This window comes from Podarcis erhardii, assembly GCF_964252035.2.
Source record: "Podarcis erhardii genome assembly, chromosome: 14".
NCBI classification, from domain to species: Eukaryota; Metazoa; Chordata; class Lepidosauria; order Squamata; family Lacertidae; genus Podarcis; species Podarcis erhardii.
The window spans coordinates 52,911,134-52,933,115 of record NC_138503.1 but is presented as its reverse complement, the minus strand read 5'-3'; the positions used below and the strand labels follow the sequence as shown (position 1 = coordinate 52,933,115).

At 44.4% G+C, this 21,982-nt stretch overlaps 1 protein-coding gene across 2 annotated transcripts; it reads left to right on the top strand.

The window, feature by feature from the left end:
- Positions 1-449: 449 nt before the first annotated feature.
- LOC309329195 (cytochrome P450 3A9-like) lies at positions 450-13,952 on the top strand. Of its 2 annotated transcripts, none has more exons than XM_081839864.1 (13): positions 450-615; positions 5,393-5,486; positions 5,638-5,690; positions 5,849-5,948; positions 6,227-6,340; positions 6,929-7,017; positions 7,181-7,329; positions 7,881-8,008; positions 8,400-8,487; positions 10,585-10,745; positions 11,410-11,636; positions 12,780-12,978; positions 13,023-13,091. In XM_081839864.1, exons 1-13 carry the CDS (start codon positions 545-547, stop codon positions 13,074-13,076), a joined length of 1,527 nt encoding a protein of 508 aa, XP_081695990.1. In that variant the 5' UTR covers positions 450-544; the 3' UTR covers positions 13,077-13,091. The 2 variants fall into 2 exon arrangements, with proteins under 2 accessions (XP_081695990.1, XP_081695989.1); XM_081839863.1 differs by lacking the exon at positions 13,023-13,091 and adding an exon at positions 13,574-13,952 and having other exon boundaries at positions 460-615; positions 12,780-12,942.
- Positions 13,953-21,982: the final 8,030 nt, after the last annotated feature.

Here is a 21,982-nt window from a genome sequence, read left to right as displayed (position 1 = left end):
GTTCCACTGTCAAACAGTTCTTACAGTCAAAACATTCTCCCTAAGGTTTCGAAGGAATTTCCTTTCTTGTAACTTGAATCCATCAGTTTGGGTGCTCACCTCCAGAGAAGCAGAAAGCAAGCTTGCTCCATCTTCCAGGCACTTTGATAAGGCAACTGTACCCTTAAAAGGTGGCTAAATGACACAGCCCCTTCGCTTTTCAGAGATCTGAAGGGTGTGTGAAAGCTGTTCTGTAGTAAAAGGAATCAGAAGATGACATCATGCACCTGCTGGAGAGGTTGGCAGGAGGTTTTTACATAAGAAGGTACCTGAGGCAACACACCCACTCTCAGGCCTCGCCTCTTTCATGACAAGGAATACTAACCGGGCCTCAGAGAAAGGAAACTTGGACTGAGTCAATCTGACAGTCATCAGAGCAAAGGCGAATGAATAGCAAAAGCTATTGCGAAATTGTTGTTTTTGCTCTTTGAGCTCCAGCCCTGAACAAGTATAAAGAGGGCAGAAATCCACATTCAAAGCCAGAGAGTCATCAAGGGCTAACAAGATGGATCTCCTTCCAAGCTTCTCCACTGAGACATGGTTCCTTCTCATCGCCCTCCTGGGCCTTTTCATGCTGTAGGTATCATTCTCTTATTGTTTCTTTGGCCGTTTTCTAATTGTGAAAAAGAAATGGGGGCGTTTTAAATCTGCTTCTTCTTCTGAAAGCCATAGGAGATGGCAGCCTCTGAACTGCAAGGATATTTACTTCCAAGAAAGCTTGCAAATGGTTGGGTTGTAGAAGCAGCTCTAGAAGCACAGCATATTGAAAGAGCCTTATCTTATAAATCTGAAACAAAACTGTATTTGGCACCCACCTAGAAGTGGTCCCTCAACAGCAGAGGGAGAGAGTGAAGGAATGGAGACACAGGACAAAGTTCTTGGGCAGAAGCTGCCAATTCCTGACCTACTCTATCTAGCCCAGGACTGTGAGGCCTTTAAAGCTTAAAACTAGGGAAGCAGGTGACAACTCTGGAGATTGATGAAGGGTTGGCCTCATGTGGGTTGATCAATTGGCCATGAACAAAACGCTTCTGGCTATCACTGGGCCAATGGAATTTTCTAAACTGTTTTCATGGACACAGCCATGTAAAGAACATTATAGCAATCTAATTGAATACTATAACCATTATGGAGGGCAAGAGGTGGGATGAGCTTTTGCTACCCAGCTCTTTGCTACCCAGAATGTCATTACTCTGTTGTTGGGCTCTCTGTGTTGTATATCCATTACTCTGTTGTTGGGCCCTCTCTGTTGTATCCACTGGAATTAATTGATGGGCTCTCTGTGTTGTATCCAACCAACTTTCAGTCAGAGTAGACCCACTGGAATTAATTGATCAAAGCTAGTCATGCCTATTAATTTCAATGAGTCTGCTCTCAGGAGGACCAGCAATGTTTGCAACCCAATATGAATAGAACTCAGCATGTGTGTGTTTGGTTCCCGTTTCTGATTTAATTATATCCCATAGTTAATGTTTTGAAAAAGAATATTTGCTTCTGCTACATGGATAGATCTATATGGGGATGGTATCTAGAGTTCGTAAGAGCTGTTCAACAGTGGAACAGGGTCCCATGAGAGGCGGTGGACTCTCCTTCCGTGGAGGTTTTTAAGCAGAGGTTGGATGGCCATCTGTCATGGATGATCTAGGATTCTACGATTCTGTATCCAGTGATAATTCTCAGGAGGGGAGACAGTTGAAGCGGGTCTCGCTGCCTGACTTGTAAGCTAAATTCCTGAAGGGATGATTTGGAAAAACAACACCCCCTGAAGGTTAACACCTACTTACTTCAACTGGCTATATCAATCAACATAAAGAACCATATAAGTAAAGAAGATTTTTTATTAAGTTGGGGGTCACAGAATTGTAAAGCTGGAATTAATCCCCAGTGGTCATCTACTCTATCCCTCTGCAATTCAGGAATCACAGGGCGAGAATTATTTTTGTGTGTGTGCTGTTTTGGAACAAGTTCAACAACAATTTTCAGCCTTATGCTGCTTTCAACTTCCTGTGACAGTATTTCTTTTTGCTCTTTTATCTTTGATTTATTAATAAAATATTTTTTGGAGCCCCGCCCCCAACCCAAAATAGCATTGTTAGCTGCGACAACTCTAGGGCTATTATATGAACATATAATTGATTACTTGTTAATGGCAGGAAGAATATTGAAAGCCGGAGATTGAAAAGAAGCAAAAGGTACCGATGTATCAAAAATGATATCACATAATTTGGGAGATGGCACTTTGTGGAAAATGGACGCAAACAATTTGGGATGGCAACCTGCCCCCCCCGAAATACTTTTATAGCAGACTAGTGGCTGTTTATTCTGCCCAAGAACAAAGACTCTGCAGGACAAAGTGTACCTGTCACATTTCGTATTATGCGGCTGTGCTAACACTTCCCTTTATATTGACAGCAGCAGGGCTTTTTTCCAGGGGGAACTCCCAGGAACTCAGTCCCACCCCTCTTGGTGGGTTCTGGCACCTGTCAGAAGGTTCCTGGCGAGTTCCATCATCTCTTTTTCTAGAAAAACAGCCCTGGACAGCAGCAATGATTGGACTCTTTCTGCTCCAGGGCTTATGAACTCCCCTGTTTTTATTTTGATCTCAGCTGTGTCTTCAGGTTGGGAGGGGAAGGTGAGATGCTGAGTTGAGTTTGACATTTTCATCTTTTCACATATAACTCAACACACACACATGCAAGAATAAAAATAATGTTCCTTTTAAAGTACAGCAAAAAACCAAGGGTGTTTGCTAAAGACAAACAGAACAGGGAAGGAAAGAGCTGGATTTGCAGGGGAGAAATCAGCTGGTGGACTTTGGAGCCTGTTTATTACTGTATATATGCAGAGCAGGGTGTGCAGCAAGTTGATCTCTAGGAATTTCATTGGAGGAGCTGTGCAGGCCAGTTGCTTTCTGCCCACATCAAGCCCCTATTGAAAGCTTAGTGAGGTGGGGCCCACAAATCCCTGCCTTGTTTTCTGGCAAAATTATGTTTTTCAGTATCCAACAATGTCTGCCTTTTTATTTTTTGCTTTTTACCACTCAGCCCTTTCACTGCATAACCATTCATTCACTTTTGGAAATGTTTAAACCATTAAAAAATGAATATATATATATATATATATATATATATATATATATATATATATGCAGGTTTTGGTGTCCTCGGGTGTCTTCCCGTGTAAAAGTTGGGGTGTCTAGGCGACGTTTCGACGAGGTCTCACTCGTCATCTTCAGGCTGGTGCTTTCGGCTTCTTGTTACTGGAACAGAGCAGGATCTCAGTGTTTGAGTTCCTATAAATACTGTAGAGGGGGTGTGGTGTATAGCCTCCAATGTTCTGGGCAGAGAGGAAGTTCCCAGGCTAGTGTGCCTTTTCTTCTTTTGTTCCTTAATTACTTGAGAGATATCTTGAGTGATTTCTTGAGTGATATCCTGAGTACCACTTAGGTGGGTCATTAGGTGTGGATTAGTTGTTAAAGTCTTTGTGTCTTGACCTCTTGAACTTTGTGAAGAGTTTTCCTGAGAAGATGGCTGTACTGTACTTAGTTGTGCTCTGGCTTGGCTTCGTGTATAGGGGCGAGCTGTGGTTTTGTGGCTTGTGTCAGCCAGATCTGTGTAGGGATTGCAGGGGGGTGCAGCATCCGGAGGTGCCACCATGGATTGGCTACTGGATGGTGTCTGTAATTCATCTGTGGAGAGGGTCTGGGTTTGGGTCTGGTGTGGTTGATTGGTGTTGGCGTTCTGTGTGCCTCTGGATCTGGTGTCAGTTTTTGTGGGGAGGGCTAATTTCCAGATGTCTGGATGCTGCACCCCCCTGCAATCCCTACACAGATCTGGCTGACACAAGCCACAAAACCACAGCTCGCCCCTATACACGAAGCCAAGCCAGAGCACAACTAAGTACAGTACAGCCATCTTCTCAGGAAAACTCTTCACAAAGTTCAAGAGGTCAAGACACAAAGACTTTAACAACTAATCCACACCTAATGACCCACCTAAGTGGTACTCAGGATATCACTCAAGAAATCACTCAAGATATCTCTCAAGTAATTAAGGAACAAAAGAAGAAAAGGCACACTAGCCTGGGAACTTCCTCTCTGCCCAGAACATTGGAGGCTATACACCACACCCCCTCTACAGTATTTATAGGAACTCAAACACTGAGATCCTGCTCTGTTCCAGTAACAAGAAGCCGAAAGCACCAGCCTGAAGATGACGAGTGAGACCTCGTCGAAACGTCGCCTAGACACCCCAACTTTTACACGGGAAGACACCCGAGGACACCAAAACCTGCATTCCTGTACCCGTGAAAATCTACGAAAGCAAATATATATATATATATATATATATATATACACACACCCAGTATGCTGAAACAGAATTATGAAGAACAAGAAATGGCTACTACGTCAGCAGAAAACGAAAACTAACCTGTCAACATGTCAGAACAACACAATTAACCAAGCAATCCAATTACTATCTGCACACATACACACTGGCAACTGTCAGTTACAAACAACATGGGGACAAGGAGGCTAGAGAAAGAGGAGTCTGTTGCACCTCGGTGAAAGAATGAATGTCTTAATTATGATTTCCTTAAAGCAAGCTATGGAACACAACAGTGTCCGTATATTCAAAGGGGAAATCACACTATAAATAGGTATTATGTAATTCACCAATCAGGATTACATAAGGACAGTATGGCCAGAAAAATATGGTAAAATGTTGCAAAATTGTGTAGAATGTTTGAAGGGGAAGGGTACATAATTTTAAATTTCTCATTGCCCCTAAGAATTTGGGGTCCAGGGCAACTGGCTCTGTGGCCCCACCCATTGTGTGCCACAGCTCAACAATGTACTTTGAGTTATTCAGTTGTACTTGTGTGGTGTAGTAGTTAAGAGCGGAGGACTAGTAATGTGGTGAACCGGGTTCGCATCCCTGCTCCTCCACATGCAGCTGCTGGGTGACCTTGGGCCAGTCACACTTCTCTGAAGTCTCTCTGCCTCACTCACTTCACAGAGTGTTTGTTGTGGGGAATGAAAGGGAAAGGAGATTGTTAGCCACTTGGAGACTCCTTCGGGTAGTGATAAAGCGGGATATCAAATTCAAACTCCTCTTCTTCGTCTTCTCTCTTGAAGGCCTGGGTTGCATATTAGCCCATATCATCTCATTTTTTGCCCTGTGGTGCCCAAGTCAGTTCCTTGCGGGATTTTTTAACAGGAGGAGCCCACACACAGGTGCATCAACCTGCCAGGTTTCCCCTCTGAACCCTGGACAAGCTTACATGCTCTGCTGACAGATTTGCATCTCTCTCTCTCTCCCCCTCCCTCTCTCTCGTTTTACAAAATAAACAGATATGGATTTTGGCCGTATGGCGTCTTCAAGAAACTGGGCATTCCAGGTCCATCGCCGTTGCCTTTCTTTGGAAATATCTGGTCCTATCGTAAGGTGCGTGTCTGGTGACATTCCTGCCCTGCTCAAGAGGTTTCCTGAGGCCCATTTCTGCTCCCCCCCTCTTGGGATCAGAGGTGCTCCTTATTATGAGCCTTAATCTCGTTCAGAAAGGCCGTTCTTAACTTTCTTAAATGTCTTTCCACAGGGGTTTATGAACTTTGATACAGAGTGCTTTCAGAAATATGGGAGGACCTGGGGGTAAGTGACCTTTTATGGCCTGCTTGTATTTCTCACGTTGGCCCAAATCCCATTGCTTGATCCCAAGGAGGAAATGATCTGGGGCGGGAAAATACTCTTATCTGCAACTGGATCGCTTTGGGATCTCAAAAACATACCATTCTTTACTCCTAATCCAGGATTTACGAGGGTCGAAAGCCTTTGTTAGCTACGCTGGATCCGGCTATTATAAAAGCCGTCCTCGTCAAAGAGTGTTACACCACTTTCACCAACCGCCGGGTAGGCATTCACTTCTTAAGTATACAATAGTATTATGGAAGGAGGAGAGTTCATACACGTCACTCCATTGGCACCAAACTGGGGCAGGGTGGGGTAATGGGGAGGGCAGATTAATCCCTCTCCAAAAGTCAAGCATGAACTTAGTCGCCCAGTCATCACTGCACGCCATGTTTATTCCGTTTACAATTCCCTGTTGGATATTATTGGTTCCAGATCTGTCATGGGTTCAAAACATGACTTTGCCACTCAGTGGTTTGAAACTGCTTTGTTTCCTCTAGGATTTAGGTTTAGTTGGGATCTTGGAGTCTGCTGTTTCAGTGGCAAAGGACGAACAATGGAAGAGGATTCGCACTATTCTCTCTCCAACCTTCACCAGCGGGAAGCTCAAGGAGGTAAAAAAAAGAAAAATATATTAAGTATTGAAAAGAATAAAATATTCAGCTCTTCCACTGGTAAATATGGGTCGTACAGTTCAAGCACCATTGAGTCTATTCAGTCTGAAACTTGGGAATAATCCAATTCTGTTGATAGCCAGAGTGGCTGAAGCATAATGCCTAAGAATGTGAGGTTGCAAAGTCTATGTTTTAGATTTTTTCTCAGTTTAATGCTCTTAAAAAAACAACCACAGATATCAAGCCAGTGGATCTCTTTGACTTTTTTTTTTAAACTAGAGCTGCAAACTTAGATTAATTTGACTAATTAATGGGCACCTGCGAATCAGAGCTAAGATGGAGGTTGATTCCTGGAGATATCACTCCATATACTGTAATTGCAAAGTAGTATCATTACGAGCTAGACCAGCCAGTTCTCAACATGGTGAAACAAAAATACCAAAGCGAAACAAAAAATGAAGCCCATCTTTCGTGATGGCATTTTTGATGAGTGATGAGCAAGTCAAAGGATATCCAGAACTCCATTGCAGCCAGGAAGGTCAACTGCCATTAGGTGTTGACATCTCTGTTCATTGATTTGTATTTCAGATGTTTCCCATCATCAAACACTACGGGGAGGTTTTGATGCAGAACGTTCAGAAGAAAGTGGAAAAGAATGAATTTGTGGTTATGAAGGAGTAAGTGGTTTGAGCCAGGAAAGGCCTCAGTCAAAAACAGCATAGTATACAATGTGGGCTGCCTTTCAGGTGAATCCAGAGCACATTGGGTGGCCAGAAATAGGCCTATGGAAAATCCTAAGTATACAGAGAGCCTGATTTGGCTGCTCTGTTCCCTCCCCAGCGTCTTTGGAGCCTACAGCATGGATGTCGTCACCAGTACTTCGTTTGGTGTGAACATTGACTCTATGAACAACCCTGCAGATCCTTTTGTCAAGGAGATGAAGAAGATGACCAAGTTTGCCGCTTTTGATCCACGCCTCGTTTTGATAGGTAAGTTGGCTTCTGATTTCTGATGGCCCAGTGGAAGTTTGCAGCCTGGTTATTATGTTTCTGGTCCTTCAAGCACAGAATTTTCTACAGATTTTTCGACTAGGTCCTCCAGGGTTTCTGACAGGGGCCATTCCCAGCCCAGCCTGGTCACGAGGACCGAATGTGGGTCGACCATTGAGCCATGATGGCCTTTCTAAAATATGATTTCTTTCTAGACTGCACTTGGATCTAAAATATTGTGAGGATTATACTAATAACTGGCCCTACCATTAGGTACATGTGTGGGAAGTTCTGGGAAGGTGTAATCAGTGTGCATGCAATTTAACAAAATGCACATATCTTCACACATGAATTGCATATGCAGAATTTGCAACTCTGAGATTCACAATGAGGTTTACCAGGCTCTATTAAGGCTTGCAAGCTATGATCGTTAGACCAAACCAAAGTTTATCAATAATTATCTACAGAAATCTATCTACCTATCAGCATATCTAATGCTTTGCTTCAGGAAGGTTGATTTCTGTTCACAGTATGATTTCTGTCTCTTGCAGCCACGTTCCCATTCTTGATTCCTCTTCTCAAATTAATGAATGTGAATATATTCAATGCAGAAGCTTTAAGCTTCTTTTCAAGGTCCTTTGAAAAAATGAAGGAAACGCGGCAGAAAGAAGGGCAAAAGGTAAGAATTGTGCCGTAATTTAGGGGTGAATATCTTTGACATGGAAAACGGCTTTCATTTTGTGTGTGGGTGTGATTTTTCACTGAAAAATCCCCTAGGTGTCAACTTTTCTCTTTTTTTTGCTCCACAAAACAGCCTAATATCTTCTGCTTTTTGCTCCACAAAACAGCCTAATATCTTGACTCTTTTACCCCCTCAGTATGTCCGGTTGTGCCTAATTACAGTGAGATGATCACACGGCCAATGTCCTCAAGGGAAAAGGGGGCCAGTTCTCATGGCTGTATTTAGCCCTTTAAAAAACCAGGGGCTTCAAACCATCTCGGCCCAGTGGCCCCCATGGGAGTCTCTCTGCCGCACATTTTCTCCACTGGTTTATTTGTTTTCTGGTTAGGGCCGGGTGGATTTCCTACAGCTGATGATCGACTCCCAAAGTGCCAAGACTGACCACCAGAGCAATGGCTTGAACCACTCCTATAAAGGTAATGCCACACAGTTTAACTGACCTGAAGGGAAGTTGTATTTCCTGAAGGCTTGAAATTGCCTATCCCAGTTTGAAAAATGCAATGCAATGAATATTACCTATACAGATCATGTTCCCGAGTTGTCTTTCCTGAGGAGTTGAAATTGCCCAAATCCTCGATGACTTAGGAACTTCACTTGCACGTGAAGACAGGCTCCAGCAGATTGAGGGGACGAGACCAATAGTGTGTCCAAAGACAGTTTCTGCATGTGCTGTAGAGGGAAGTGAGGGGCAAATGGGTCTCCTCCACTTGGGAAGGCAGCCCATCTAGGAGTGGGAAAACTCTGATCCTAAACTTTGGTGGGATATCTTTGGGAGAAGAAAAGGCTGAGGAGTAAACCCTACACAAATCCAGAGCGGAAGAAGAAGATATCCCGCTTTACCACTACCTGAAGGCATTTCAAAGCGGCTAACATTCTCCTCTCCCTTCCTCCCCCACAATAAACACTCTGTGACGTGAGTGAGGCTGAGAGACTTCAAAGAAGTGTGACTCACCCAAGGTCACCCAGCAGCTGCATGTGGAGGAGCAGAGAAGCAAACCCGGTTCACCAGATTATGAGTCTACCACTCTTAACCATTACACCACACTGGCTCTTCCTCAGGGGTTTGTGGCTAAGTCCCTAAGATGATTGGCTGGCGCCTTGTACGCCTTCTTCCGGCAACTCCTGCAGCCAGGCTGGTGCCAAATGTCTTGCTTTGCTTTCCTTTGGACATCAGCAAGGCCAAGAGGGGGGTTCTTGTCTTCTGGGCAGCCCAGGACCTCCAGACACACAGCCCAAGCTTGGGGTTCTGGAGGGGTCACTTCAGTGCTGCAAAGACAGCAATTTGACTTCATCCCCAGAGGCACACTCTCAAGACAGAAGGATGCCAGAAACAAGACTGCACCCACAGAAACAATTCCAAACCAACCCCCCAATCTTTGTATGTTGTTGATAATAATGACTTTCCAGTCTCTTGTAACTCAAACGTCTCCAAGCGACTTAAGTCATATTTAAAATATAAATATAAATATATTATACCATAAAGCAGAACAAAACAAGTCCCATAAGAGCCATAGGAAGCTTGGGCAGCAGACTAGTAGCAGCAAAGCATCATCTCAGTCTATCAAAAGCCAGAGGGAAGCCTTTCCCTGGTGCTAAAAAGAGGTCAGTGAAGGCGCTTGGCAGACCTTGCAGGGGAGAGTTTTGCACAGAAAGAGCCACAACCTAAAAGGCCATATTCTCCCTTGTCATTACACTCAGTGGTAAAGGCCTCAGAATATCACTTTCCCCCTTATTTAAGTTGCCTGGAGGACTGTTCCCAGGATTAATTCCCATTTTTTCCCCTGGGCCACCACTCCCTTGATTCCACAAACTCATTCTCAGTACTTCCTCCCCTCTCAAAAGCATTACTATACAAATAGTGATTTGCACAACACCCTAAGGAAGACAATGACACAATAAAATTCAAAACAGCAACAATTGATTGCACCTTGATTGAAAAATTGCATTAAAAGGGTTTAGTTTAATTAATTCAACAAAACTCATGAGTTTGATCCCGTGAGACCAGCTTTTCAAAATCTGATAGTCCAGCACCCCCTTGCCTCTTGGCACCCCCTAGGAAATCCCCCCCCCCGAGTGAGTTACTGTCTGCTTAGGGAGCCATTGCCCATTGCATGGTCCTTTATTATGTGTGTGCTGCAAGGACTGATCAAGAAGGTGTTGCTGCTCTACCTGTGAACCAGGAAGTTGTTTTCCCAGAGGCTGCTGGATTGTTTAAAACAACAGAGAAAAGAAGACAATATAGGGTTTTGTGTTTTTTTTTTAAAAAAGCCAAGGTGTTATTAGTAACCTTGGGAACCTGGCCATTTCTTGGCCCTGTTCTTGAGTGCATCAAAGAACCCCAGAGGGAGAGAAACACATGAGCTACTGTTTTGATTTCGGCACTATTGTTTGGAAAGAAAAGAAAACCATTGCATTGCAGTGCAATACATGTTACCTGCACGGATCATGTTCCCGGCCAGACTACAGGCTGTACTTGTTTACACTTGAACTCTCTCACTTCTGCTTGTTTGCAGGCTTGACTGACATTGAAATCCTGGCCCAGTCCTTCATCTTTGTCTTTGCTGGATACGAACCCACCAGCAACTCCCTGGGTTATGCGGCCTACCTCTTGGCCACTCACCCAGATGTCCAGCAGAAGCTTCAAGATGAGATAGATACCATACTGCCCAACAAGGTGAGAATGTGTGGGTTGCAAAGGTGAGGCCGGACCTAATGGAAAAGGTTTTTTGGATGGGGGAGTTACAGGAGAGTTATTTATCTAATTTGGGGGGCAGGGACAGAGGAGTAATAAAAATGAACCAGTTAGAAACTAAAGTGAAAATACATCAAAACACAATTTAGTACCAGCAGTTAAAATCCAGTTTGCCCTGACATCAGCCCAGTGGTCAGCATGACTTGGACTTTAAATTTCAAAGGCCTGTTTGAACTGCAATGTCATAGCCTGCTGGCAGAGGGATGACAGAGAGGGAGCCAGTCTATCCTCTCTTGGGAGGGAATAGTGCAATCTCAGAGCAGCCACAGAAAAGGCCCTGTCTCTCTTGAGTCATCGCCAGTTGGGCTTCTGATTTTGATGGGACCAACAGAAGGAGCTCAACTGAGGATCTGAGCACCTGAGCCATCTTAGATTGGGGCAGTGGAGAGAGATACAGACCAGTTGTGTAACTTGCATCCCACCTTTGCAGCTGTTGAATGCAACCCACGGAGGTTTTCTCATTCAAGGACAGAAATCTCAGAACAAGGCCACCTCAACTGAGATCTTTCCTTCTGAAGGTCTCTGTGTTAGGCTGGTTCAGGGTCCCACCGGTTACAGCTAACCTTCCCCCTTGAATCCCCCGAAGGCTCCTCTCACGTACGATGCCATCATGCAACTGGAATATCTCGACATGGTCCTGAGCGAAACACAAAGGCTGTATCCCCTTGGAGGACGGATTGAAAGGACCTGCAAGAAAGATGTAGAAATCAATGGGGTCACTATCCTGAAGGACATGAATGTGATCATTCCTCCCTATACGCTTCATCGGGACCCTGAATACTGGCCGGAACCTGACGAATTCAGACCTGAGAGGTAACCCTTCCCATCCCACTGCAAAAAACCTTGTGCTCTGAATATACGCCACCTGATGAAAGGCCACATGTTCGAATGACATGAGTGCAGGATCTACCTAACCACTAGTAGATCATCAGCTGCTCGTGATTTCGGCCTCAGCTGGGCTGCTGACATCATCACCATCATCATTTGGTTACATTTATTTATATCCCACAGGGAATTAAGGCATATAAACATAGCAAGCAAACTGTAATAGAATTAGAAAGTGATAGAAACATCACAATGCCAATTTTGATACCAGCATTTTGCAGATGCCCAACTGGAGGTGAAAATAAATCAGACATCATCAACTTTTTCGGGCCTGGGGGTACACCTGTAATTTTGAGCAAATGCTGGGGTTGCTATTCATAAAATGCCTGCCACGAGGTGTGACATGGCACAGAATGGCTGCTCCTGAGAGGGGGTGGCAAGCCACTAAATGGGTGCCACGTTCACAAGGGGAGAAAAGAAGTGGGACCCCAAAATAGTGTGGCCATGTCCCATATGAGATGCCCCAATCTGGTGGGGGCAGGGAAAGGAGGCACTGCCCTCCCCTATCCAGAATGGAAGGGAGGGCTGGCATGCAATCCTGGGCTCTGGGCACAAAAGCCTGAGAAGGGCGCATCCAGACACCCCTATAACAGGCTCCCTCTCTTGGCTGAGGTCCTGCCACCTTCCAGAGCCACAGGGAGGCAAGCTGAATCCTGGCTGGGCCTTTGGGTTTGGGTGGTGCCTCCTTCTCCTTTTGGCCTGGCCAGCTGTCCTGGCTAAACTGGAAGGTGGCTGAGCCACCAAGCCAAGAATAACAACAACAACAACAACAACAACAACAACAACAACAACAACAACAACAACAACAACTTATTATTTATACCCCGCCCATCTGGCCGGGCTTCCCCAGCCACTCTGGGCAGTTTCCAACCAGATATTAAAACACTGTAATACATTTCAAACATTAAAAGCTTCCCTAAACAGGGCTGCCTTCAGATGTCTTCTAAAAGTCTGGTAGTTGTTGTTCTCTTTGACATCTGGTGGGAGGGAGTTCCACAGGGAGGGCGCCACCACCGAGAAGGTGGTTCCTTACCCAGCCTCCATTTCTCTCGTCTCTGTGAATGCAACTAGGTTCAGCAAAGAGAACAAGGATCAAGTGGATCCCTACTTATACCTGCCCTTTGGAGCTGGTCCCCGGAACTGCCTGGGAATGCGCTTTGCTCTCGTCACGATGAAGGTGGCAATTGCAATCCTGGTGCAGCATTTTTCCTTCAGGGTCTGCAAGGAAACTCCGGTGAGGAGGTTGGATGGTGTATGTGTGTTTGTGTGTGTGTGTGTGTGTGTGTGTGTGTGTGTGTGTAAGGAAGGGGCAAGGGGCATGACACTTGGAGTTTCGATGTCTGGCAGCAGTGCCCAAGGCATAGATAGCATCATACTGCATGTTTTGATTTAAGCCAGGTGTTATGTACTGAGTTGAATAGGATCCAAACTGCAGCAGTCTGATTGGTCCTAGAACAATAGGATTCAGAATGCAGCAGTCTGATTGGTCCTAGAACAATAGGATTCAGAATGCAGCAGTCTGATTGGTCCTAGAACAATGCAGCAGTATGATTGGTTGGCAGGAACCACCCAATCATGCTCCAGATATAAGTGAATCCACAACCTGATTGGCTTACAGTAGAATTCCAGAATTAGCCAATCATGTGCAGCCCATTGTGTAAATAATGTATATAAAGCAGATACTTTGAGGGGACTTTGATTCATTCCTCCTCACCACTATGAGCTGAATAAAGACCATGAAATCACTTTGCGACTCTGAGTATATTTCACCAGGGAAACTCCCCTGTGATCTTCTGCTGGGGTCTTGATGTTAAGATGGGTTGACTGATGTGCTGATTGCTCTCTCGATTCTCACCCTGCTGCAGATTCCCCTTAAGATGAGCAACCAAGCCTTCTTAGTGCCGGAGAAACCAATAGTTCTGAAGATGGTGCCACGAGGTGGTCCTCAAAAGGAGGAGTGAAGCCTGGTCGTGTCTCAGTCACTTCGGCAGCGAGTGCCAAAGCTTCGGGTCTTGCTCTGGGAAGTTTCCACAAAGGGATCTACTAATGGTTCCAGCAGATCAAGCTGATTTGCAAACTGAAACAGAGCTCTCTTTACAGACTTCTCTGAATTTGGCACTGAAGTTTTCCAGCCACAGAACACCCACAAAATGGGTGTTGTTAGTGCATTGTCAGCGGAAGATTCATGCAAAAATGTGTATCTTAGTGAAAGTAACATTAAACAATGGATTCTATTCAGGAAAACCCCCCAAAATGCTTTCATTCTGTTCAAATTCACCAAAATGTACAGTAGTTTATTTATTTTGCTTATTAAATTTGTATCCAGCCCTTCATCTGTAGATCTCGGGGCGGTTCACAACATAAAAATGCAATACAAAAAGAAAATGCTTGCACTGTGAAACATTCATACAAAAGCGTATCTGCAAGGAAAATGGGCGCCAAGAATGTGTGCAAATGTTCATGCAAACCCCTCTGTGGAATTGGGGCGAAGCAAATCTAAGACTTGCAAAGTGGGAAACCCAAATTAGCAAATTTGTCCATCCTTTAATATTCCTCTATTTGCCCGATCTGTCGCTTCTATTATTTCAAGGCTGTTTTGGAGATTTTTTTAAACAATATTATATATATTTGGTTGCAAGGTATCTTGAAAATTATTGTAGTATAAAGTACCATAGATTTTAAAAGTCCCATTTAAAACCAGATCACCAATGATGATTAATTGGAGCATGCCCAGCCTACAATTTTGTATCAGTCCGAGACCAGTTTACCAGTCTTGGCTTCCCCCATGGAATTCTGGGAACTGTAGTTTGGGGAGGGTGCTGAGGAGATTTTGTTAAGGGATCCATACAGAGCACATGCAACTTGAATTCCTTTTTTTTTTTTTAAAAAAAAAATGATATTTATTCAGCATTTAAAAGTTACAAAAAGAAAAAAGAACAATACAAAATACAAAAAGAAGAATATAACAGCAACAGAAAAAATAAAATAAAAATAAAAATAAAAATAAAAATGAAAAATACATTCACTTAAAAAAAAGAGAACTGATTAAACCTTTACATAACTTTCTTCCTTTACTTATTTCCTTGACTTCCCCTCGCCTCCCAATTTTGTATTCTAGTTCAAATTGTTATTTCAGCAAATCCTTCCAACCTTATTTTCATTTAAGTGATTTAATTTATTATATTATAATTTAACGTCCTCTCTTTCATCAATTTCATCAACTCATTTTTACTTAGTCCTTTATTAGACTATTTTAATCTTATCTTTCTATAATAAGATAAATCTTAAGACTTAAAACTTAAATCTTGTCCATACCAACTTCTCATAACCATAACATTCTTTCATAATTCTTTAAACATTTTTACTAAGGCCAAATGATTTCATTCCAACATTTTTCTAATGTTCATCAATTTTATAAAACAGTTCTAATAGTAAAAAAAGGAAATACAAACAAGTCCAATCTTCATCCAACGTCCCTTCCTCCTGGTTCTGGGTTTTGTCAGTCCTTATTGTCTCGTCGATCCAGCTCATTAACCTGGCAACCTTATATCCGAGGCCCTCAAGTCTCTTCCTTGTCCCTTCCGCAGCTCTTCGTATTTGTAGCTATATTTTCCCTTGTCTCCTTCTCATGATAACTCCAGCTTGACAATATTTTTAGCCCTTCTCGATAGATCAGCCCCTTTTCCATATTCAATACTAAATTCCATATGGTATTTAACAGCATATTTCAAAAGCCCTCCAAGGTTAAGAGCCCCCACAATCCCAAACATCTCACGGCCCATTGCCATATTTGGAAAGTCCAGACATCCCAACATAGGGGGGTCGATCCAGCCCCCCATTTCCAAGCCAAACCAAACATTTTCTTTCCAAATCTGGCTTTTCCCCAGTTCATTTGTCAAGTCCGAAAACTCATATTCCTGTTGGGCCTGTTCTGTCAAAATACACTCCTGATTTAATTCCTGAGTGGGCTCCGCATATTTTCCCACTGCCTGTTCAAAGTTTCCCACTGCTTGTTCCAAATTTCTAACCGAAGTCGCCATCCCATTCACCTTTTCATGTAGTTGTTCCAGTAGGGCATTTGTTTTATAAAAGGCACACAACAAGGTTTCTGAATACATTGTCCTGCAAGGTCAAATGCCTGTTCCCACGATTGTAATCTGTAGCAGCTGCCAGCTCCCTGGAGTTAGATACAGTTTCACCGTCTCCCTCTAGGGGGAAAACTTCTGTTTGTTCTTGCAACAAAGTTTCCCCTTTTAAGATATTTTGTCAAAATTTATTCCTTTAAAATGCAAAAAGGAACAATGGAATCACTATGTTTCTCTTCTTTTCACTATCTGTCAAAAACACTTATTTCTGGTCAATGAACTTCAAACGTCGGTCCTGACACCCCCGCTCCAGTATCAGGACGGAGGAAAGTTACTTTATTTTAAGATCAACTTAAACAGTCTAAAAATGGTCCTCCCCCTTCTTCTGCTGTCAAAGGGAGGTTTCACAATTATAAATGATGGAATCCAGTCCTTTAAAAACGATTTTCTTAGCTCTAGTTTATATTGTCTTTGCTTCATTCTGTTTACAAAAGAACGGAAGGCTGACTTCCTGTTTAGACCTTCCCGTTCCATACCAAATAAAAGTAGATAATTTAAAGTCCAATTCTTTTCTGCTCACTGATCCTTATTTGATGTCCAATTGTTCAAAATCTAAGTACTCACGGGTGCTTATTTTAGAGTCCAAATTGTCCCAGGAAAAAGGCAGCGCTCTCCAGCAACGGCTATGCGGCTTCGCTCCACGGAAATAGCAGTTGACTCACAGCACCGCGCCACTCCTCCCTCTTCACTTCGGAGCCCGTTAATGGGTTCCTTAGCGGGTTGGGGGGGCACTAAAGGTGCCCGCTGAGTCCCATGGACACAGGCTTCATCTGCCTGTGATTTTTGAAAGGGTCCCCGCTTCGCTGTAGCGGAAAAGACCCGTTTCCCGCGGAGCTATTCCCTCCAGTTCAGAGGGAGTCCGCCATTGCTGGTGGCGCCACCCCAGAAGTTGCAACTTGAATTCCTTAGGGTTGCTTGGGAAGAAAGAATCACTATGGCATCAAATCATGACCACTGAATGACAGGAAACTCAATCGGTGCAAGCCAGGATTTCAAAAACTCCTTCCTAGAATTTACACACATCACAGTCCTGGGTAATATGATTTATTTGGGTCCCTGTGACTCAGATGCATTCTTTCAAAACTCTGTGTGTGGAAATGCTCTTGCAGAAACAGGACCAATCCACCAGTGCAAGCCTAATTGAAATAACACTCTGGAGAGAAATGAGATCTGCTGTGGTTTAGTAGATTAAACTTCCCTTGTTAAACGCGGCTTCCCTTGTTGAGTTGTTAGAGTCACCTAACAGTGTGTAAAACTGGGTCTGGAAACAGCTCAGAAGTAGCAGTTGCAGTTGGTGAAAGACCCTTGTAATATGATTGTATCACTCGTTCCCAGGAAGCAATACTGAAGCTCTATTTTCAGTTATCTGCCTTTGGCACGATATACACTTCAGTACACCGCCACCTGGTATAAGGGGCGCTTGGGGCTCCTGCCCCCTCAATATTTTGAATCGGGGGCCATGTGAACACACCCTAATTTCAAGGCTACAAGAGCATGAACAACTGAGACCAGTTGTAGCTAGCACATCAGTCTAAGATGGTACGAGCTTCTCTGTGTCATGGAAGCAACCTGCGATTCCATAGACAAAACTGGATTGACGAGCACTCCCCCTCACCAACTTCAAACCTATTTCTTCATGAGGGATTGCAGTTTCATCCGAATCTGGGCGAATGCTGCACATCTGAGCAGTTAGACCATTCAGAAACAATACTTCCATCTTGTCTGGATTGAGTTGCAGTTTTTTGGCCCTCATTCTGTCCTTTACTGCACACAAGCAACAATTTAGCATTTCTGCCGTCTCCCTTTAATACTCTGAAATAGTGAATCAGAATTGGGTGTCACTAACTGGCATGACTCTGGAATCTGGACATGGAACAGGACATGGAGTCACAGTCTACAGTATCCTCAGCTGAGGAACAAAACCAGGTTCCTACTGCTTCCTTTTAAAAACAATTATTTTTGTTATTGATTTCTCCAAAATACAGCAAAACAAAAATATCCACACTATAAAGGTGCATCTGTTGATTGGCGCCTAATCCTGGTTTTATTGCCATTCACATCATTAATATAAGTAAAACAAATCATGTCAAATTTATCCTGTTTCTCTTTACCTTTGCCTATCCTCCAGGGCTGAGTTGAGTATTCGGACATTGCCACCATCCCTTGGAGGTGGCAGTGGTGTATTGTGGGTTGCTAGTGCCCGGGGCAAGGCAAATATCCTTGATACCACCTGCCAATAGGCTGGAACAAAGGGGCAATAGCTTAGAGACCTGAGTGGCAGCTGCGGTGCCCCATGAGTACTGAGCACAGCTGAGAGTGGGACGGGCGATTGGTCAGGAGTGGGTATCTTTCTAAAGCCCATACAGAGGGTGCCCTAACAACTGGCCAACACTCAAATCTGCTCCTCAGTCTGCCCGTGTGAAAACTGGGAGATATTCTCTGTGAGGGGGAGGGCACTCTATTCTTAATTAGAGAGCCAGTGAGGTATAGTGGTTAAGAGTGGTAGTCTCGTAATCTGGGGAACCGAGTTCGCCTCTCCGCTCCTCCACATGCAGCTGCTGGGTGACCTTGGGCCAGTCATGCTTCTCTGAAGTCTCTCAGCCCCACTCACCTCACAGAGTGTTTGTTGTGGGGGAGGAAGGGAAAGGAGAATGTTAGCCGCTTTGAGACTCCTTAAAGGGAGTGAAAGGCGGGATATCAAATCCAAACTCTTCTTCTTCTTAATTTATCATTACAGTGGTACTTCGGGTTACATACACTTCAGGTTACAGACTCCGCTAATGCAGAAATATTACCTTGGGTTAAGAACTTTGCTTCAGGATGAGAACAGAAATCGCGTGGCAGCGCCACAGCGGCAGCAGGAGGCCCCATTAGCTAAAGTGGTGCTTCAGGTTAAGAACAGTTTCAGGTTAAGAATGGACCTCCAGAATGAATTAAGTTCTTAACCTGAGGTACCACTGTACTACCTTTTTTCCCCCTTTTGAATTTTTGCACCCCTAATAATTTTTCACCCAGGGAAACTGCCCTGGTACCCCCCACCCACGCGACACCCCTGTGAGGTGGGGGTGACTGCGGCCTTCCCATGACTGGCTGCTTCTAGCCTCACAGCTGCCAGGAGCATTTGGTAATCTTTGCAACGTAGCCCCATTCACTTTCAATTTTGATTTCACTGCAGATGTTCACCACCAGACATTGATTTTGTCAATGTATCTGAGACTGAGGCTGTCATTTTGCTTGCTCAAAAGCCTGCCGCCCGCCCCCATTTCTGGGATCCTGGCTCTGAGCTTGATGTTACGTGATCAGGAACTCGCTGAGGCCAGAGACTGGCAGGCAAGAGCTCTCTGGATTTCAAACCACAGCATCAGGGTGCAGAGGACCAGAGTTGGACCATCTTAAAGGTTGTCACCAGAGTAACCATGGCAGCTGGATCCCCCCTCAATCTGTCTTCATGCTTGTCATAGAATCATAGAGTTGAAAGGGATCCAACCTCTGTTTAAAAGCCTTCAAGGAAAGAGAGCCCACCGTCTTTTGAGGAAGTCTATTCCATGGATGCGGGTAGCACTGTGGTCTAAACCACTGAGCCTTGAGCTTGCCGATCAAAAGGTCGGTGGTTCGAATCCCCACGATGGGGTGAGCTCCTGTTGCTCGGCCCCAGCTCCTGCCAACCTAGCAGTTCGGAAGCACGACAAAAAGTGCAAGTAGATTAATAGGTACCACTCCGGCGGGAAGGTAAACGGTGTTTCCGTGCACTGCTCTGGTGTCGGTGTTCCATTGCGCCAGAAGTGGCTTAGTCATGCTGGCCACATGACCCGGAAAAACTGTCTGCGGAGTGGACAAACGTTGGCTCCCTTGGCCTGTAAAGCGAGATGAGCGCTACAACCCCAGAGTTGTTCACGATTCGACTTAACTGTCAGGGGTCCCTTTTACCTTTACCTTTACTTATTCCACTGACACATGGCTCATAGAACATTCTTCCTAAGGTTTTGCCGGAATATCCTTCCTTGCAAGTGAATCCATCGGTTTGGGTGCTCGCCCCCAGAGCAGCAGAAAGAAAGCTTGCTCCATTTTCCAAGGGAACCTGTGGCAAAACTCCCTCTCTCCAGCCACTTCCACGACAAGGAATTCTCATCTGACCTCTTCTCACATCGAAGGAAACAAGCTTGGCCCAGTAATTGAAGGAAGACAAACAGATCACAAACAATACTGTGAGCATATTTTTGCCCTTTGAGCTCCAGCCTTGAACAAGCAGAAAGAGAATAGAACTCCTCGATCAAAGCCAGAGGCAGAGAGACATCAAAGGTCAACAAGATGGATCTCTTTCCAAGTTTCTTCACTGAGACATGGTCCCTTCTCATTGCCTTCCTAGGCATTTTCATGCTGTATGTACCACTCTGTTATCTTCCTTTTCTTGGGCTATTTTATAACTCTGAAAGTAGAAGGAGCATTTTAAGTCTCCTGAAAGCCTTAGGAGATAGCAGCCTCTCAACTGCAAGGATATCTACTTCCAAGTAAACTTGCATAGGGTTGGGATGTAGAAGCAGTTCTAGAAGCACAGCATGTTGAAAGAGCCTTATCTTATACAGTAAATCTGAAACAAAACTGTTATTTGGTACCCACCTACAAGTGACCACTGGAGGGGCTGTAGATATCTTCCATCTTCTGGGTGCCAACCGTGATGCCACAAGCCTTTTATTTTGAACTCACCTCCCAAACTCTCAACAGCAGAGGAAGATAGTGAAGGAATGGAGACACAGGACAAAGTTTGTGGGCAGAAGCAGCCAATTCCTGACCTACTCTGTCTAGCCCAGGACTGCAAGGGCTTGAAAGCTCAAAAAGAGGGAAGAAGGTGACAACTCTGGAGGATGTACAGGCCACACTTGGAATACTGTGTCCAATTCTCGGCACCACAATTTAAGAAGGATGTTGACAAGCTGAAACGTGTGCAGAGGGCGGCGATCAAGATGATCAATGGTCTGGAAACTAAATCTTATGAGGAGTGCTTGAAGGACCTGGGCATGTTTAGCCTGGAAAAGAGGTGACTGAGAGGAGATATGGAAACCATCTCCAAATATCTCAAGGACTGTCACATGGAAGAGGGAGCCAGTTTGTTTTCTCCTGCTCTGGAGGGTAGGACTCGAACCAATGCCTTCAAGTTATAAGAAAGGAGATTCCAGCTAAACATCAGGGAAAACTTTCTGACAGTAAGAGCTGTTTGACAGTGGAATGGTCTCCCTCAGGAGGTTGTGGAATCTCCTTCCTTGGAGGTTTTTAAGGAGAGGTTGGGTGTGTTACGATATGGATGCAATGCAGCTGCAAAGTGCTAGCTTGAAAAATAAACATGATGGGAATGTTGGGACTGCCCGTGGGAATCAGATGGACAGTCAATTCAAAGTGTGAAGCACCGGAATTAGCTCAGAGTGTAATATGAGCTCTTCTGTTTATTCCTGTCCAGGAAGTGCAGGAAGTTTTTGTCACTAGACTGCTGGAGTTTGAAGAGAGCAGTCATGTTTTTTGTAATGCTGCAAAGACAGAAATAAAGGCATGTAAATACGTTTCTGTCTATCTCTTTCCCCTGCCAGGGGGCAGGAAAGAGGGGTGTGTTCTTCTCACGCTGAGAAGGATCGCCTATTGCGACCTAGCCTGGATCTTGCTGGGGAATGCAGCCAGGGAGGTCAACAGGGAATCATGCCGGGTGCCTGGGAGAGTTGCCAGTTTCTCCTGATATGGGCTTGATTTCCGACAGGGTGGCCATCTGTCGTGTATGATCTCGCTGAGATTCCTGATTTGCAGGAGGTTGGACTAGATAACCCTTGGGTCCTTTCTAACTCTAAGATTCTATGATTCTATGATTATGTGGTTTAATCACTTGGCCTTGAGCAAACTCCCACTGACCATAACTGAACTGATGGAAGTCTCTGGACCACCTTTGTGGACACAACCGCGCAAATAAAATTATAGAAATACCCTTACTGTGTGTGTGTGGGGGGGGAAGGTTGAGTGACCTTTTGCTACCTAGGCCTGTGAAAAAAGAATAATGTTGGGCTCCATGTGTTGTATTCAACTAACTTTCATTTCATTCGTTTGCCATTTTCATCTTCTCTTTATGTAACTCAACACACACTGCAAGTA